Source organism: Rousettus aegyptiacus, unplaced genomic scaffold (assembly GCF_014176215.1).
Source record: "Rousettus aegyptiacus isolate mRouAeg1 unplaced genomic scaffold, mRouAeg1.p scaffold_m13_p_9, whole genome shotgun sequence".
In the NCBI taxonomy this organism is placed as follows: domain Eukaryota; kingdom Metazoa; phylum Chordata; class Mammalia; order Chiroptera; family Pteropodidae; genus Rousettus; species Rousettus aegyptiacus.
The window spans coordinates 77,472,264-77,488,898 of NW_023416312.1; the positions used below are offsets into that span (position 1 = coordinate 77,472,264).

The following is a 16,635-nucleotide window of genomic DNA, read 5'->3' on the forward strand; positions in this document are numbered from 1 at the left end:
GGTTGACCTGATAACTACCTCCAGGGTATGCCATGAAAAATTCTAGAGGGCTTCCTGACTAAAGACCTTTCTCTACACAAACCTTGGTGTTTGAAATTGCTATTATTAGAGTAATTCAGCAGGCTAAGGACAAAGGAAGCTCCTATTAGACTGTTCATTTAAGGATCTTGAACCATTATCCATCATTAGCACCCCCTCTTGATTTAGTATATCATATAAGCTAGACAGTCACCTAGAAAAGTTTTGGACAAATGGGATGTCAGATTAGAAATTCTCTGCAGTTTGGAAACATACAACAAAAGTTCTATGTCTTGTATAAGGTCAAGCCTTACCCTCAGTCTCCTTTCAAAAGCTGAAATGTTGCCTTTGTTTTGTTCCCTCCGCTGCCTCCACTCAATGAGGTTTACATTGTGCTCTCCAGGCAGTGAGATGTTACACTTGCCCAGGGTTGGATTGACCGCCCCGGCTAGGATGTGGGGCTCTGAGCTGAGGCTGAGCTCCATCCCGCTGGCAAAAGTGACATGTAGGGAGCCATCTGGACTCACCCGATAGGTACTTTGGATATTTTCTGTAGACAGAAGCAAAGGAGAAAGAGAGGGGAGAAAGGGAAGCACAGTAAGCAGAAAAGAGACAAGTTGAGAGTTAGGAGGCAAGTTTGGGAAAGGGCGAGCAGGTGGGGTGTTGTGGACCCAACTGCCTTCTGAACTAGAAAACTACTCTGAGAGCAGGCATGCCCTCCGTCCATTTGGGTTTTGTTATTTTCATAGTTGGGGTATCTTGTTTCTTGGATAAAAGACTCCTGTCTAATACTGCAGGGTGTTTTTTTCTTTCTTTATTAACTCCCTTTTTGACTTGGTGGATTGTCCTCTTCACTTTGGTATGGTGGGAGCTAGTATGAAAAGAGTATCAAGTTCAACGAGGCATCTTTACTGCCTGAGGACACCAGCACAATTGCTGTATTCAACAAAATAGTAACACCGACAAAGTTTGCCACCAATTCTTTTAAGGCGGATCTGAATGTTGGACAGTTCTGTGTCTGGCCCCACAACCTAAAAACAGAATGAGTCCTTAATGACTAGGTAAAGAGAAAACAATTTATGTGTGTCCACTTCCTTTTTAGCTTCCAAGACATTCCTTCCAAGTCCAACCTCCCTACTTCCTTCCTTCCTTCCTTCCTTCCTTCCTTCCTTCCTTCCTTCCTTCCTTCCTTCCTTCTTTCCTTCCTTCCTCCCTTCTTTATTCCATTCTTCTTTCCTTCCCTTCTCCCCACCCTCCCTTCTTTCTTTTTATCTTCTGTTCTTTCTTACTTTGCTTTATTTGAACAGAATGAGCCTTTAATTATCTCATTTCACTTATATTCTTGCTCAGTGTGTATCCTAATTTACCCGTTTGATTCACCCATGTCAGCATGAATCTTGCTTTCTAATCTTAGATGGAGCACAGACTCCATTTCTTTGCTCTAACCTTTTCAGAACCTAAAAGAGCTTTACACACAGCTGGGTGCTCAGAAATGACTTGATTGAAGAGAAGATTTGGCAGGGATGTAACCTAGTGACTCCCACAGAGATGTAGCTCAAGGTTGCTATGTGAACTTGTGAAAGGGGTGATTTTGCCTGGGTTTCAGCCTTCATAGCCAAAAACTAATAAGAAGGCATCTTCTCAGCCAGAAGTGAATTCTATTTATTAATGGTGTACAGAGATTGGATGGTAGAAGTTCAGAGCAAATATAGTCAGGCGAAGTTGGAAATATTCTTACCTTGTTTTAAAATATATATGGTACTAGTTGCTGTCAAGTTGGTTGACATGAGGACATTTTCACTGTTGGAAGTATCTAGCTCTACTTTTGTCAGCTTCTCCAGGTCACTGTGGAAGCTGCTGACATCTCCAGTGGGAAATGTTGCATTGGTCAGATGTCCCTCGGAGTCATACCTGAGGAATGGAACCAATGCCAACTTTGAAGCCTATTGGCAGTGATAACAGGCCTTTGAAAATAAAAATCACTTGGCAGCTAATGCAGTTTAACTTTGAGCGATAAGAAGTATTATTAACCTTGTTCAATACAAAGAAAAAATTAAGAGAGATGATTAATCAAACAAAGGTATTTTTTGCAGCTTCTGAATTCTTGATGACTTCCTTGAGCAGTGCTGTTTTACAGAAAAAAAAATCTAGTAGTGAGTCACTAGGGCGTAAACTGATTTATGAATGGTGTCCTGCTGTGTGCAATGTTGCTGGGAGGCCTCCATTTGCAATTTGGGTCTATTTTATTAGATGCGATGGATGACAGAACCCAGAAGAGGGTGCTATTGGCAAAGGAAACAGGTGCAAATGAATGCTGAAATCCTGGGAAGGGCAATAAACTGATTTTGCAATGTGATAGAAAAATTATATTTGCTACTGTTCAAGTTGCCAAATTTGAAATGAATGAATCATTCTTCCAACAAAATGAACAAGCACAGAAGATAATGTTCATTCAAACATTCTGCAGCCCCCTGATCTCAGTGTCACTTCATTTTTAAAAATCTTTTTAGAGTATAGTACATAATGTGTTATAATTTGCTTATATGGGTAAGAAACAATGAAAAATAATTACCTGAGATAACAGGCAATAACTTATATCTAGAAATACAGTCGAGTGAGTTTACTTAAAAAAAATACCATCAGAATTATTGGCAATCTCACTGTCCTCTAAATGAAAACTGCTTCCCTGAAGGCTTTTGATGTGGAGCTGTTCTTTTATTGCCAATAGAACCATGAAAAATAAACACTTCATTAAAAGTAAAGACATGCACTTGGAAACCCATCACTGTTTTTCTTTCAAGCTGCAAATTACAAAATATTTAAGCACTTTTATTTGCTTTTAAAATGTTAACCAATTATATTCTTTAACCCAAGTTAACAGGATACAGCCAATGGTGGAGTCTGACTCTGCTAACTCCTCCCTCAACAATTATGCAAAATGGTACAGTGATTCAGTATTAATCTACTAGGTTTTAAAGAATACAGCCTGTATAGTTGCTCAGACTAGCTTTTGGTAGGTTCAGAGAAAGGGCCTGGACTTGAAGAACTGAACTTGAAACTATATGCAGTGCTGCCTCAACTTCAGTTCTGCGTGTACACGAGTATGTGTATGCGTGCACACACACATTAGCAATTAAAATAGACTTATACAAATTTAAAAAAATCGAATAGGTCATTTGACATCATAGTTATGCCAAGTCCTAATTGTTTAATTCGGTGTGCCCTTTGTTTAAATGGATTTCAGTCATAATGGCTGTTGGTGTGATATTCTTATATAGCTAAGGCCTCATTATCAAGGAAAAGCCAAAAGGTGCTGCTTGTGCCTAAGGTTAATGGCAAAATCCTCTAGCCTGCTCAGCCTGTTTGCCCAGTGCCTGCTCTGAGGCTCTGTGGCTGCAAGAAGCAGACCCCTGATGAGAAAGGGGCACGGAAAGGCTTGAATGCCTAGTACAGCCGAACTTTGTCTGCCTGGTCTTTCTTCCAGCAGAGGAAAATAACACTCAGTTTTGATTCTCCCAAAGTACCAAGCTGATTTACCCTGCAAGGAGGAGTTTATAGGCAGCAGATAGAAAAAAGCCGCTATAGGCCTGCCTCATGAGGAAGACTGTGGCCCCACAGCCTGGGTTACACAGGTAATTCCACTCTTTCGCATTCATTGCCAGAACTTCTGGTGACCCTTTCCTGATTCCTAAGGGGTTTCCCCAACCTTTAGCCAGGTTACTCTTAATGATTTTTCCAGGAAATCTAGCTTAAGGTGCTATGCATGCAGGTTCCCCCATGGTCTTTGTAGCTTGGGCATATTTCCTCCTTTCCCAGTCAGTCACTCAGCCCCTTGTTTTTTTATTTTTTAATTTTTATTTTTATATATATTTTAAAGCCTATAGCACCTGGTATTCCTAGGTGGTCTCCCATCCAAGTACTAACCAGGCCCAAACCTGCTTAGCTTCCAATATCGGAAGAGATTGGGCGTGTTCAGGGTGGCATGGCTGTAACTCAGCCCCTTGTTTTAAAGTGAGATTTATTTTAAAGGTGAGGACGGTGGTTGGATCCACTCCTCAGGGCAAGACGAAAAGGCTGGATGCCAACTGAAACACCTATGAGCAAAGGTATAAGGGCCAGACATTTCAAAGAACCTTAGTAGTGGCCTGTGGATAAATCTGGTTTCCTACCCACCCCTACCCCCAACACCAAACATTTTATGCTCAGTCACTGGCGCTCTTTGTCTGAGATTATAGATTTTAAAACTATTCCCAAGAGTACAAACATGTTACTATATATCTTGTCCTCATCCCCACTCCTCTAATTGACAGGAATACATTTGGAAAAAAAAGCTAAACAATCCTGAATAAAACTGTAATTACCTGGATCCAGCTGGGAGGCTGCTGCCTATTCTTTCTCTGGTGAGGGAGGCAATGGTGTGGAGATCAGGTAGAATTTCCCACAGTCCCGCCTAGTCTCTGTGTAGCTAGAAAATTATATTGCCTGATTTCCTTTCTGTGGCTAGTTAGGCACATTTAAAAATACACATTTGATTTTTACTCTGTCATTAACAAAGCACTCTACCTTGAGGGCATTATCTAAGTGAACTAAGTCAGACAGAGAAACACAAATACTATATAATCTCACTAAAATGTGGAATCTAAAACCAAACCAAACCAAACCAAACAAAAACCTGCACGCACCAAACTCATAGAAAAAGAGATCAGAGTTGTTGTTACCAGAGATGGGGGCTGGGGATGGGTGGTTGGATGAAGGTGGTCAAAAGGTACAAATTTTCAGTTATAACTTCTGGGGATATAATGAATAACATGATGGCAATAGTTATCCCTGCTATGTGGTGTACGTGAAAGTCTCCAAGAGTGTAGATCCTAAAAAGTTCTCATTAGAAGGAAAAATAACATTTTTTTTCTCTTTTTTTATATCTGTTTGAAATGATGGATGTTAACTAAACTTATCATGGTAATCATTTTGCAATATATATAAAAAATGCTGTATACAAACTTATACAACACTGTATTTCAATTATATTGCAAAAAACTGAAGGAAATCCCCCCAAACCCAAAGCATTCCACCTTCAACACCCTCATGAACCCCAATTCTGCTAGTAGCAGTCAAAGCAATTACATTTGGTGGTATCTGCAGTGTGGTGTCTATCATGTACTCATTTATAATGCCCTCGGTTGAAACGCACAGGCCCACCTCTCTTCTGTGGGGTTCTTTCCAAATGAATAATGACAGGCATATCACACAACTTTGGGAAGATTGCTTAAAAGTAGATAAGAAATAAAGGGGCCTTTTGATTCTCTATGGTTTGCTCGAGTTTCGTTTTTCCTCCATCACAGGGGAATGTATGTTTTTAGATGGAATGTCAAAGAAACAAGCTCAATCAAATTCTCTTTTGCTATGTTTTTCCCTCTTATGCCTGCACTTTTTGGTGTGGAGAGTACAAGCCAATATGCTGCATCTGATGCCCTCATGCCACAGGATGGTATAAACATCCTCCTCCTCCCAGGTTAGGAGTAGCACTTGCTTAACCAGACCTGAAAATTCTGGCTGGTGAATTGCACCATCAGGCAATGACTGTGGCCTTTATAGGCATCAAAAGTGGGATTTGCTATCAAATTGTTCTTTCCTGACCTGATTTTACAGAGTTCTACTCTGTAAAGGGGCATACACATGTCCCTGTGAAGCAAAGGAAACATCTGTAAAGGAAATTTAGAAATCATTCTTGTGCTTGAGGAGCATATAGTTTAGTTGGGGAAATGATATTTATTCATTATGAAAAATATATTGGGTCTCATATTTTTTTTCATAAGGAGTAGCATGTCCTTTCCCTAGCTAGCTAGAGCTAAACCATACAGAGTAAAAACTAGAAGCTCCTCTACCTTTGCTTTCAAGAAAATATTGACGATTACAGAAGGAAAATTTATTTTTTAAAGAAAACAGACCCTCTTTACCCTTTTGTGTCAGAAACCTGAACAACCTAATAAGCATTCTTTCAGATATACTGTGTCCTCTTTCCTCACCAATAACTTCATTTGGCATCCTATGATTCAGCTCCAAGTTCATAATGCCCTTCATTTGCCCCTCATTCAATAAATATCAGTCTTGAATGAAATTTAAAGTCTAGTGGGACAGATAAGATATGCAGATGAATCACTCTAATGCCAGAATATTACCATGTAATTCTGTAAGCAAGGAGCTGAGCTGAACAGAAGAGGAGAAGGAAGAGAAAGAAGTGGTATCTGAGTTGTGAAAGAGAAATAGAGATTAATCCTTTGTTAGGTAGAGATTGGGGAGGGCAGGAAGGCATTTCAGAGGCAATGGCATGAAGCAAACCACACAGGCGGATGGGATATCCATGGAAGGGACCGGGTTGCAGGAGTACAAGGTTTCCCTGGGAGAGGAGTGGGAGATAAGGCTGGAGAGGCACTTTGGAATCAGAGCATGGGGGAACTGGGGTCCTAGGCTCTGGAGAAAAGCAGGTAGTCAACGGACAATAGAGAGGGATAGAAAACTATTCAGAGGAGAACAGTATGATTCAAGCAGTGCTTTGGTAGCAGTAAATCTTGGAAGGGAAGCTATGGAGCAGGAAGACTGTTGGGAGGCTGCAGCCTCAGTCTATATAAGAGAAGGTGGTAGCTTCTTGCCTTTGTTAAATATATCACAATTGCCCGTTATTGAGACTTATCTTCCTTACTAGGTTGTAAACTCTCAAATCTTTAGAGAATGAGCACAGTGTCTCGTTCAACTCTGTATTCTCAGTATCTAGCACAGAGTAGATTCACACTACATATGCTTGTTGAACGAGTGAAATTGGAGGCTGCTAGTGGAAATGGAGAGGATGAGGTGGATATGGGAGAGTCAGTGTGGATAGAGAATAGACAGAATTATCTATGGTGGTGTTGGGAGGCCACGCTCAATTTACACAGATGTCCTGTACAGCTCAGCTAATCTTTCCTAACAGTCTCTGAAAGCCTTTTTCATCAACAGTTTCTCTTCCTTTTGTCCATTCTTTGTCTCTATAGCAGTTCTCCCCAGTATGATCCACGACAATTCTGTCTGTCCAATCTTGATCCTTATTAAGGACATAAAGCACAAGGAGAGATGACTTGACAAAGATGTTGAGTCTGTCTCTAGAGACCGGAAGGAGCAGTTGGCCATTTTGTGTTCATCTTGCTTAATTGAAATCCTTTGCCTGCCTGGAGACAAGGGGCTGGACCACACAGTGCCTCAGCTCCCTCCCTGCTTTGAGATCCTAGAAAACATTGGAAACTTTTTGATGTTTGGACTATTTGTTCATATAACTAGTTCTGCATGGGACTCATGTAAATATCTCACCCAGAGACATAGCTTGTTTACCTATCCCCACCCCCCCCGCCCCCACCTCCACCCCTTTCTAATCTTATCAGGGAAGAGAGAGAATCCTTCACTAGCCATCTTCCATAAAACTGACCATTTGTAAAACAGTCTAGAAGGAACCCAGTACTATTATGAGGGCCTTTCCAAGTTGTCAGTGAATAGAGTTTTTGGAGAGACCCCAGGGGATATGCTGAAGAAATTCAAAAACAGAAAACTCTGAAGGCCAGGGATTAAGAGATTATGTAAATGAGCCATCTCATTTGGAGCAAAGGGCATCTCACAAAGGGAAAGGGCCTGAGAAACTGTCAGCTCAACCCAGACCCTCAGTAGTGACACAACTGACATTTTGGCCTCAATCTGGGACCCTTTTAGTTTAGTAGAATAGGAGCTTTACAAGGGAACTACATCCTGTCTCTTCTTGCAGCTTCATAGACAAAGAAGGAGAACAGTATGATTCAAGCAGTACTTCGGTAGCAGTTAATCTTGGAAGGGAAGCTATAGAGCAGGAAGATTGTTGGGAGGCTGCAGCCTCAGTCTATATAACACTCAAAGGAGTGTTCACAGATGGCTAATGCATTTAGGATAAGTGAATAGCTGGACCCCCACCTCAGACCTCAGCTATGGCAGGGTTATTGCAATTAGGATCCCACCAGCCTCTTGGGCCAGAACACCTGCCTCATTCAGCCAGTATTCCTGCCTTGATGGTCACCTCCTTGCTAGCCATTTCTCTATGATCTGCTTTTCCCCTGACACTCAGGGCATTTAGGAGCAGTCAAGTATCAAGTACTAATACTTGAGGTGTGTGATTTTGATCCTGGTCCAAGTCAAATGGAATTATGAAAACCAATAAACTATTGAAACATCACACCGTGCAATACAAGCCCACATTCTATAACTGTACAAGATGCATTTTATAATACCATGTGGATTATCTAGTGTTCAGGGTCATCTGTGTCATTTCTCCTCTCCACTGCTGCAGATCACATAAAGTTGAATGGATTATTGGCTTAACTACCTCTCCACAGCAGCCCTGCATTCTGCCAAATTTTGCTTCTGTTTCTGTTCTCCTTTTCTGTCTCTCATCTCAGAACAGAAATTCTATTTCTACCTTGGCAAACCATTGTCCCCTTTGGCCACAGAAGGCAGCCTCCTGCTCATCTCAGAGAAATGCTCAAGTTCTTTTAGGAGGGTCTGGTGTCTGTGGCAACGCCACCTTCTACTATGTCAGCATGGCCCTGACCCTGACTAGAATAGTAGGTCCCATTCTTTGATCCCCCAACTTCAAAAAGACAAGGAAAAACTCAAAGGAGTGTTCACAGATGGCTAATGCATTGAGGATAAGTGAAAGAAGTCAGATTTTGTACAGAATAGTCTGTAGGAAGAGTTAATTATATTATGTAATTTGGAAATTGCTCATTTCTCTATGTGCAGGTAAGAAGGGACAAGGACAATGTTTTATGGAGGATTCCTGTTCAGCACCAGAATGGGTTGCTTTGGGAGGAAGAGGAAACTTCTCTGCACAGACACTGTTTGGTCAAGAGGGTTTTAGCATATTCCTGGCTGGAGTTAGGAAGATGAAAGAAGGAAGAAATCAATGCACAGACTCCCTTTCTATCTTATGGTGCTATCATACTCCTCTTTTCCTTCTATTAGAAGGGAAATAAAGCCTCCTAGACTTCCTATGGTAACTCTTGTAATCCCAAATTGTTCTCCTTTTTCTAGAAGGCAGTGGATTAGTAGTGGAAAGAGCACTGGATTAGAAGCTAAAAGACCCGGTTCAAGACTCAGCCAAACAGCAATGAGAATGGACAATTACGTCCCTAGTCTGGGTCTCAGTTTGCTCATTTGTAAAATGACTTGTAATATTTTTGTGGTCATAAAATTCCATGATTACCCCCATGTAAATGCCTGTGTTTCTCATCTGCTAGTGGATCCAGATTGATTATTTAGCAACAATGATGTTAGTTGATATCTTTTCACTCACTGCTAGTCAGGTCCTGGTAAGAGGCCTGGGCTCCACTCACCATAAGTGTCTTGCTTGTCACACAATGCATCAAAATACCACCAGTGGGAACCAGGCACATAACCTGATATGACTACAACAATCTCTTCTCTTTTTGGCATCATCAATTTTCCCCTCTGTACTGGATTATTTTCATAGGCATACAAATATACTGTTATTTTTTTCATTTCAAAAAACTCATGTTTACTACATTCTTCCTCCAGTTCTAATTCCTTTGCTCCCCTTTACAGCAAAGATTCTCAGAAGAATTATTTACTCTCTGTCTCTAATCTCTCTCTTCCCAGTTACTCTTTTTTTTAATTATCATTTTAAAGATACAATTCATATACTATAAAAGTCACCATTTTGAAGTATATAATTTACTGGCTCTCGGTACATTTACAATGTGTGCAACCAACGCTACCACTTCTAGAACATTTCAATCACCCCCAAAATACATCCCATACTCATAAGCAGTCATTTTCCATTCATTCCTCTCCCTAGCCCTTGGCAACCATTAATCTACTTTCTGCCCCTATGAATTTGCCTTTTCTGAACATTTCATATAAATGGAACTAGAGAATATTTGTCTTTTTGTGTCTGGCTTCTTTCATTTAGCATACTGTTTCTGAGGTTCATCCATGTTGTAACATGAGTCAGAACTTCATTGTTTCTTACAGATGAATAATATTTCATAATCTAGATATACCCCATTTTGTTTGTCTAGTCATGACTTGATGGACTTGGGTACTTTACACTTGTTGGCTATTATGAATAGCACTGCTATGAATATGTGTTTGTCTGCTCTCTTAAACGTGCTTGTTCATGCTTTTGTTTCCAACCGCACCACAGCACCTGTTCTTCTCAAGGTCAACAATGATCTCCATAGCAGTAGACTGGTCAATTCTTGGTATTTATCTTACTTGACTTATCAAGAGTATTTGATGCAGCTGGTCACTCCTTCTTGTTTTACTTGCCTTCTGGGACATCCCACTTTCCTGGTTTTCTTCCTACTTCACTGGATTTTCCTTCTAAGTTCTTTCGCTGGTTCCTTTTCATATTCTCAACTCTAAACATTAGATTTCTCCAGGTTCAGTCAGATCTCTTTTCTTCCTTGTCTACACGCACTTCCATGGAGATCTCAGATTCATCTCATCCCATGGCTTTAAATACAATCTAAGCACTGGTGAGTATCAAATTTGGATCTCCCAGTTTCAAATTTCCAGCTTTTCCACTCAATTCCAGACTTATATATCCAATCATGTACTTGATATATTCACTCGGAAGTCTAACCAAACTGATTATATCCAAAACTGAACTCCTGATTATTCACCTGGTATAATATATTTTTGCATAATCCTCCCAACTTGGTAAAAAGAAAGTACAACATGCAGTTGCTTAGGTCAAAAACTTTGGAAAATCGTTGGAAATGTGGCGGAGTGAAAGATGTTCCCAGATCTCTCCCCTTGAAACAACAACAAGCTGAATATCTAAAACTCAACAAAAAACACCTAAACTTCACACCAGTATGACTGGGCATGGGATCTGTGCATAAGAGCTACCACAGGTCAGAACCCCAGGTGTTGGGCAGTGGACTGAGAATAATAAAGAAGCTGCTTCTCACAGCTGCCAGAGCTCCCTGCAGGAGAAAGAGGAGGGGAGAAAGAGTGGTAAGTTCTCTGAACAGCTCTGCCTGGGAAAGCTGCAGGGCTCAATAATCAGGGTGGAAAAATGGGACAGGATCACGGAGTAATAACAGTTGATTTTTGCTGGCTATGGTTGCAAAATCAAGGCTGAGCAACAGCCCCCAACCATGAATCCAGAGGGCAACTCCCTCCATATCCTCTGAGGCCAAAAACTGCGGAGAACCCCAGGGGAATCTGAGCAAATGCTGCCAAGACTGTCGCTGACACTGACAGGGACTGAAACTGAAGGTAGCAAGCATCATTAAATATCTACAAGAAAATTTAAAAAGCATTATTAAGACTTTATATAAAGCAGGGATTCAAGAGGCTTAGATGTCACCTACTTGAAACCAAAAGAGAAGTGCCTTCTTTGCAACAGGCTAAAGAGAGAATTTTGTATAATAAATCTTCTTTCTGAAAAATCAGTAGAATACATTTCCATTAATGCCTAGGAGAAGAAATAGTCCATTAAATGCCATGAACAAAGAAGGTGACAAGGCAGCTCAGAAAGAAAGAGAAAAATCTCCAGAAAATAAGCTTACAGACATAGAAATATGCAACTTAAATGACAGAGAATTCAGGATGCTACTTCTGAAAAAACTCAATGAGATGCAAAACAACTCAAAGAAACAATTTCAGGAATTGAAAAAACAACTAGATGAGAAGAGCAAGGAGATTGAAACCCTCAAAAAGAACCAACTAGAACTTCCAGAAAAGAACACACTGCGAGAGCTAAAAAATGATAGCAAGTTTGGGAAATAGAGTCGGCCAAATGGAGGAAAGGATCAGTGATTTTTAAGACAGAAATCTAGAAATAAATCAGAAGGAAGAAGACAGAAACGGAAGAATGAAAAATAATGAAAGAGAAATGCGAGAAGTAGCTGATACTATCAGGAAAGGAAACATAAGAATAATGGGCATTATCAAAAGCAAGGAAAAGGAGCAGAGACTAGAAAGCATTTTCAAACAAATAGTGGATGAGAATTTCCCAAATCTAAGGAATGAGCAGGAGGGTAGAATTCAAGAAGTCAACAGAACATCTAATTATCTCAACCCAAAAAGGCCTGCCCCAAGACACATTGTATTAAAGTTATCAAAAATCAACAACAAACACAGAAGTCTCAGGGCAACCAGAGAGAAGAAAACGGTAACTTATAAAGGAACTCTTTAGATTATCATCACACTTCTCAGCACAAACCTTGCAAGCCAGAAAGGAATGGAATCAAATATTTCAACTATTAAGTGAAAGGAACTACCGGCCTAGAATAATGTATCCATCTAAACTCTCCTTTAGATGGAGAAATTTATACCTTTAACAGACATACAAAAATTGAGGGAAGTCTCCACTATGAGGACTGTACTACAAGAAATACTGAAAAAGAGTCAGTTCAGTGAAAACAAAATACCAAAACACAAAAAAATACATAATTAGGAGTAAAGTGATTATCAGGAAAATAGAAGCAGAGGAGTAGTACAATCATTACTAAGAACAGGGCTATACAAGCTTAAATAATAATAAGAGAACTGTCATAGCAAGATAATAATGAACTTTCAGCATACATAGGGACAAATTGAGATGACAATGACTGAAAAGGGAAAGATTCAAAGATCTAAATTCTCAAATAAGAAAGGAGATAAGGCACGCACAGAAGAAAATGGGCGATGATATCTATATATAACTATCCTTTACATATTCGTAATAGTAACCACACGCCAAAGATTTAGAACAGTTGTATATAACATAAAACAAGAAGGGCCAGGGGCAAAACCTACAAAAATCAACTGAAATAAAGAAAAGAGAAGCACAAGGACAACAAAGAAATGGAAACACTGAGCTATCAGAAAGCAAAAGATAAAATGGCTATAAGAAGACCTCATATTTCGATTATCACCCTAAATGTAAATGGACTTAACTCATCAATAAAAAAAACACAGAGTTGCAGAATGGATCAAAAACCAAAAGCATACCATATGCTGCCTCCAGGAAACACATCTCAGCTCCAAAGACAAATGTAGACTCCAAGTGAAAGGGTGGAAAATGATATTTCAAGCAAATGGCATTCAGAGAAAAGAGAGAGTAGCAGTACTAATATTGGATGAAATAAACTTCAAAATAAAAATTGTAAAGAAAGATACTGAGGGACACTTCATAATGATAAAGGGAATCATGCACCAAGAAGACATAGCACTTATTAATATCTATGCTCTCAATCAGGGAGCCCCAAAATATGTAAAGCAATTGCTACAGAACTAAAGGGGGAAACAGACCCAAACTCTATTGTAGTAGTGACCTAAGTAAAACACTGTCGGATATGGACAGATCATCCAAACAGAAAATCAATAAGGAAACAAAATCCTTACATGACACATTAAACAAACTGGACATAATTGACATCACAGAGTTGTCCATCTCAAAACAGCTGCTTATACTTTATTCTCTAGTGCACATGAAACATTCTCAAAAATCAACCACATACTGGGACACAGAGATAGCCTCAACAAATATAAGTGTGTTGAAATCATACCAACCATATTCTCTGATCATAATGCTTTGAAACTAGAGATCAAAACTACAGAAAGAAAGCAGAAAAATCAACAAATATGTGGAGATTAAACAACAGGCTACTGAAGAATAACTGGGTCAGGGAAGAAATAAAAAGAGAGATCAAGAGATACATAAAATGAATGGTAATGATAGTACAACATATCAAAACTTTTGAGACATGGCAAAAGTGGTCATATGGGGAAAGTTAATATCATTACAGGCTTAGCTCAAAAAACAAGAATGAGCCCAAATAAACAGCCTAAAGCTTCATCTTAAAAAACTAGAAAAGGAAGAAAAAAATAAAACCAAAAGTCTGCAGAAGGAAAGAAATAATTAAAATTAGATCAGAAATAAATGAAATTGAAAACAAACAAACAAACGAAAAACCAATAGAAAAACATAACTGAAACAAAGAGCTGGTTTTTTGAGAAGGTTCTTTAGAAGGCTAGACTCACTAAAGAAAAAAGAGAAAGGATACAAACAAAATCAGGAATGAAAGAGGGGGAAACATAACCTACAACGCAGAAAAACAAGTAATCATACAAGAATATTATTAAAAAGTATACAATACCAAATTTAATAACCTAGAAGAAATGGACCAGTACTTAGAAAAATACAACCTTCTTAGATTGATTCAAGAAGAACTGGAAAACCGAAATAGACTGATCAGCAGTAGGGAAATTGAAACAATCATCAAAAACCTACCAAAAAGTAAAAGTCCAGGACCAGATTGTTTCACCAGTGAATTCTACCAAACATTCAAAGAAGATATAATACCTATTCTCCTCAAACTCTTCCAAAAATTCGAAGAGGAGGCAATACTTCCCAACTCATTTTATGAGGTCAATATTACTTTGACACCACAACCTGGAAAAGATAACACAGAAAAAGAAAACAACAGACCAATATCTATCATGAACACAGATGCAAAAATCCTAAATAAGATAGAAGCAAACCAAATACAGCAACATATTAAAAAGATTATACACCATGATCACATGGGCTTGATCCCAGGGGCAGGGATGGTTCATCACATGCAAATCAATTAATGTGATATACTGCATAAACAAATTAGAAAATAAGATTCACATGATCATATCAAGAGATGCAGAAAAAGCCTTCGACAAGATACAGCATTTATTTATGATTAAAACTTTTAACAAAATCATAATAGAAGGAAAGTACCTTACCATAATAAAGGCCATCTATGACAAACCTTCAACCAACATTATACTTAATGGTGAAAAACTAAAAACCTTCCCTCTAAGATCAGGAACAAGGCAAGTCTGTTCACTATCACCACTCTTATTCAAGATAACTTTGGAGTCATAGCCAGTGAAATCAGACAAGAGAAAGATATAAAGGGCATCTAAATAGGAAACGAAGAAGTCAAACTGTTACTATCTGCAGATGACATGATTCTCTATATAAAAAATCTAAAGACTCCACAAGAACACTACTAGAAACAATAAGCAAATACAGTAAAATTTCTCGATACAAAATCAATGTTTAAGACCCCATAGGGTTCCTATACTCTAATAATGAAGTGTCAGAAAAAGAAGTGGAAAAAATAATTTCATTTGCAATGCAACTAAAAGAATAAAATACCTAGAGTAAATTTAACGAAACAAGTGAAGGACCTATATAATGAAAACTAAAAGACCCTATTGAAAGAAATCGAAGATACAAAGAAATGGAAAGATATTCTGTGTTCTTGGATTGGAAGAATCAACATAGTTAAAATGACTGTATTACCTAAAGCATTACATAGATTTAATGCAATCCCCATCAATATCTCATTGGCTTTTTAAAAAGAAATAGAATAAAAAATCATCATATTTGCATGGAAGCACAAAAGACCTCGAATTGCCAAAGCCATCCTGAGAAAAAAGAACGAGGTCAGAGGCATTACCCTGCCCGACTTCAAATTATACTACAAAGCGACAGTAATCAAAGCATCATGATATTGGCAGCAAAACAGACACATAAACCAATGGAACAGAATCAGAAGTAAACCCATATTTATATGGGCCAATAATTTTCAACAATGAAGCCAGAAACATACAGTGGAGAAGGAAAGCCTCTTCAATAAACGATACTGGGAAAACTGGAAAGCCACCTTCAAAAGAATGAAACTAGACTGTTGTCTATCACCACACACCAAAATTAACTTAGAATGGATTAAGGACCTTAATGTAAGACTTGAAACAATAAAATGCATAGAAGAAAACATAGGAACTAAACCGAAGGCCTTGGACTTAAAGAGGATTTTATGAGTTTGACCTCAAAGGCAAGGAAAGTAAGAGCCAAACTAAATGAATGGGACTACATCAAACTAAAAACTGCTCTGCAAAAGAAATCGTCAGCAAGGTAAAGAGACAACCATCTGAATGGGAAAATATATTTCCAATCAACACCTCTGATAAGGGCCTAATATCCAAAATATACAAAGAACTCATACAACTCAGTAACAACAAAAAAACAGATGATCCAATCAAAAAATGGGAAGAAGACCTAAACAGACACTTCTCCTTAGAGGACATACAAATGGGCAACAAATATATGAAAAGATGCTCAACATTTCTAGCTATTAGGGAAATGCAAATTGAAACCACAATAAGATTCCATCTCACACCTGTTAGAATGGCTATAATCAACAGGATAAGTAATAACAAATGCTGGAGAGGATGCAGAGAAAATGGAATCCTCATACATTGTTGGTGAAACTGCAAATTGATTCAGTCACTATGAAAAACACTATGGAGTTTCCTCGAAAAACTAAAAATTGATCTACTATATGATCCAGCATTCCCTCTATTGGGTATTTACCCCAAAGACTTAAAAGCCCATATCTGAAAAGATATTTGCCCATCGATGTTCATAGCAGCATTATTCACAGAGGCCAGGATATGGAAGCAACCAAAGTGTCTTACAATAGATGATTGGCTACAGAAGCAGTGGTACATGTATACAATAAATATCACTCAGCCATAAGAAGAGGTGAAATATTGCCATTTGCGACA

General features: G+C 38.7%; 1 protein-coding gene and 1 pseudogene across 6 annotated transcripts in view; both read right to left on the minus strand.

Annotated features, from left to right (window-relative positions):
* Positions 1–16,635, minus strand: part of TENM1 (teneurin transmembrane protein 1) — a 995,735-nt gene that overhangs the window by 38,969 nt on the left and 940,131 nt on the right. For all 6 annotated transcript variants that reach the window (XM_036227172.1, XM_036227175.1, XM_036227174.1 and 3 more), the window contains 2 exons: positions 1,757–1,929; positions 333–568 (listed from right to left, as the gene is read on the minus strand). In XM_036227172.1, the coding sequence (XP_036083065.1) occupies positions 333–568; positions 1,757–1,929 (409 nt within the window). The remainder of the gene's footprint in view (positions 1–332; positions 569–1,756; positions 1,930–16,635) is intronic.
* Positions 3,894–4,012, minus strand: LOC118608263 (annotated as a pseudogene).